The 3,172-nt window shown below is 39.9% G+C and overlaps 1 protein-coding gene across 1 annotated transcript; it reads right to left on the bottom strand.

Annotated features, from left to right (window-relative positions):
- Positions 1-2,315: 2,315 nt before the first annotated feature.
- Positions 2,316-2,692, bottom strand: LOC122734306 (small EDRK-rich factor 2). Its single transcript, XM_043975025.1, has one exon. It carries the CDS (start codon positions 2,637-2,639, stop codon positions 2,460-2,462), a length of 180 nt encoding a protein of 59 aa, XP_043830960.1. The 5' UTR covers positions 2,640-2,692; the 3' UTR covers positions 2,316-2,459.
- Between the last annotated feature and the right edge of the window lie 480 nt (positions 2,693-3,172).

Here is a 3,172-nt window from a genome sequence, read left to right as displayed (position 1 = left end):
TAAAGCTACCCTAGTTCTCATCTCAAAATCTCTGCTTTTGCCTATCTTATTTGACACAGTCACAGACATAGACATAGACAAAGACATAGAAATACACACACACACACACACACACACACACACACACACACACTGCCTTAGAAGAAGTGGTCCTTCCCTGAAAAGGAATCTCAGGATTTTTGCCAAGCTAATCGAAATGACAAGTATTCAATTTTCTGGAATAGTGATTTGAATTTAAGTCTCCTGACTTTCCACTAGAAAGAATCATCATCGAAACCCCACCCCCTTCACACACACACACACACACACACACACACACACACACACACACACCAAAGGCTAGTGACAGTGGTTGAAACAGAATTAAAAAAATGTCCCTTCCCTATTCACTAAACCCAGGATCCAGAAAAAATAGCTTTTTTTCTGAAAGTAGAAAATAGACAAGTGAAAATATTGAATATAAATGCTTATGGATTGACTGACTGAAAATATAGAAAGGAAAATGAAAAACAAAGTAATGAACACTGACCCCTTTCCTGTTGGGGATTTCCCTTATGGGGAGACAGGAAGAAGTGGATATGATTCTGGACATGTATACTCCAATGATTGAGATGAAAGTGGAGATTGTAGCTTTCACATCAGAGAATATTTGTCGAATGTCTACTGTACGCATGACACTGTTTTCACCATCTATCATCCCTCCCCCCCCAACATTTAGATCTTGACTTGCAATTTATTTCTTCAAAATATTTTTCTGACACATTGGATATTCAGCAAAACTTTTTATATCCTGAGGCTTTTCAACAAATCTCTTAGAATTGACATCTTTCCTAGAACACATAAAGATTATTTTTCATAAAAGCTTGGCATTTTGTCAGTCAAAAGTCTAAGAAGTCAGAATCCTTTACTTGGAAAAAAAAGCACTTTAAGTCTTGTCTGGTTAAAAATTAACCCAGCCCTGGAGTTCTTGAATCATTTAGTAACAAAGGTTATATTTGCATTGGAAAGAAGTAGGTGCCATGAAGAATATGCCATGAGTACACACACTGAGAGCCTCTTTACTTGGGCATCCAAGGGTAAGTTGATTCACACCCATATGAAGCTGGCTGGAAATACCCCAGAATCACTTCAAGAAGCTGCAATTAAAATTTTTGAAATTGCATACTTGTGGTTTTGATTAGCTTGGGCAAAGATCCTGAGCTTTGAACTCTTCCTTCTTTAAATTGATTTAGATTCTTTCAACTAGAGGTCTCCAAGAATCACACCCTCTAGTAACAGCTTCACTGGCAATGGAGTGGTGGTGACTAGTATTTTTCACTGAGAATCCTATTGACTCTTTCTATCCAGTTCCTTTTGAGAATAAATTCTATTGAAATTAGCGAGCCCTGTACCAATAAGGAAACCCAAACTTAATACCATAAATGGAGTTATAGAGCAACTTTAATCACTCTACCTGCAAACAGGTTGACAACTGCTGAGTATCCTAAAGATTTGGCTAGAAATTGAGTTCCATAGAAGAAGAAGGAAGAGGAGAAGGAGGAGGAGGAGGAAAAGGAGGAGGAGGAGGAGGAGGAGGAAGAAAAGGAGGAGGAGGAGGAAGAGGAGGAGGAGGAGGAGGAGGAGGAGGAGGAGGAGGAGAAGAAGAAGAAGAAGAAGAAGAAGAAGAAGAAGAAGAAGAAGAAGAAGAAGAAGAAGAAGAAGAAGAAGAAGAAGAAGAAGAATGATGTTTTGGTGGAGAAATGACAATGCTTGTTCTCATATCTTTATGGCAGTTGAGCTGTAAAGTTTGACAAGCTTCTCCTTTAGTGAATTATTTCTACTTAGCACTACCCTATGGCTAAAGTATGCTATCAGTCTTCTTCAAGGGAAAAATAGATTTTAATAGAATAAGGAGATTACTTTCAAACATTCCTGCTAAGAAAACCAGAGCTGAGTAGAATCATAGAAATGTAAACACAAAGAATGAGAAAAACCTAGAGAAGTAAACTCATTTTAGCAATTTAATATGGCTTCTTTTATTTTTCCAGGACTTTATTCCATTACTCCCCTTTTCTCTCTTACATCTTTAAGGAAATAGTAATCACTATATTTTGATCAACAAATATTCTATGTACCCCGTCCCCACTCCAAATTCATTCCCCAAGAAGTCACATCAATTGTTTTTTTTGTTTGTTTGTTTTTTGTTTTTTTACAAAGCTACTTTTAATACTCTGGGGTAAGCCCCATAGGAATAAAAAACACTGGGAGAGGGTAGCCCCCCTCACCCCCAGGAATGCCCTGGAGGAGAGCAAGGCTGCCTGGGGCAAAGGATGCACAGAGGGAACCCACTGCAGACACAGGGCGAAGGGAATGCCATCAGTTCTGGGACCTGTGAGCGCTACAGGAGGAGGCGAGAGCGTGACGGGACTGGCTCCAGGCACACGGTCGACCGGCAAGAGAGATGGGCATGAGCCATAGAGTTACTTGGGCTCTTCCTTCTTCTCATTGGCCTTTTTCTGCTTCTGTTGCATGATCTCCGAGTCCCTCTGCTTTCGGGCAGCGGCAGAGAGCCCGTCATCCCGGCGTTTTCCCTTGCCTGAGTCGCTTTGCTTTTTCATGTTCTTCTGGCGGGCAAGCTCACGCTGATTACCGCGGGTCATGGCGACGGCAGCAGCTCCGGCCTGACTTGGTGGCGTCCGCTCTTTCCTCTACCCACATCAATTGTTAAAAGAAAAAAGATATATGTCCTTTAACTCTGACAGCATGGAACTAATATTGGCTACAGTATCAGACTAGAGTTTCTTACCTCCCTATACTGACTTTTTTTAAACAATGTAGTCATTGTGTACATTGCTCTTTTGGCTCTGTTTTATCTACTCTGCATTACTTTATAAAATTCTGCCCATGTTTCTCTGAATTTTTCATATTTGTCATTATGAACTGCATCATGATACTACATACCATTCATGTACCATAATTATTCAGCCATTGCCCAATAGTTGGCTCCATATTTTATTTCCAGCTGTTTGCTAACACAAGTCATACTGCTATGAATATATGGTGAAATTTAGGTCTTTTCTTGCTGTTATTTATTTCCCTGGAATATAGTCCCAGGAGTGGAATCTCTGGGTCAGAGTAACCTTTACTTCATGATTCTAATTGCTTTCTAGAATAGTTGAAGTAATTTAGTCAA

Source organism: Dromiciops gliroides, chromosome 1 (assembly GCF_019393635.1).
Source record: "Dromiciops gliroides isolate mDroGli1 chromosome 1, mDroGli1.pri, whole genome shotgun sequence".
Lineage (NCBI taxonomy): Eukaryota > Metazoa > Chordata > Mammalia > Microbiotheria > Microbiotheriidae > Dromiciops > Dromiciops gliroides.
This window is presented reverse-complemented; position numbering and strand designations above follow the sequence as displayed.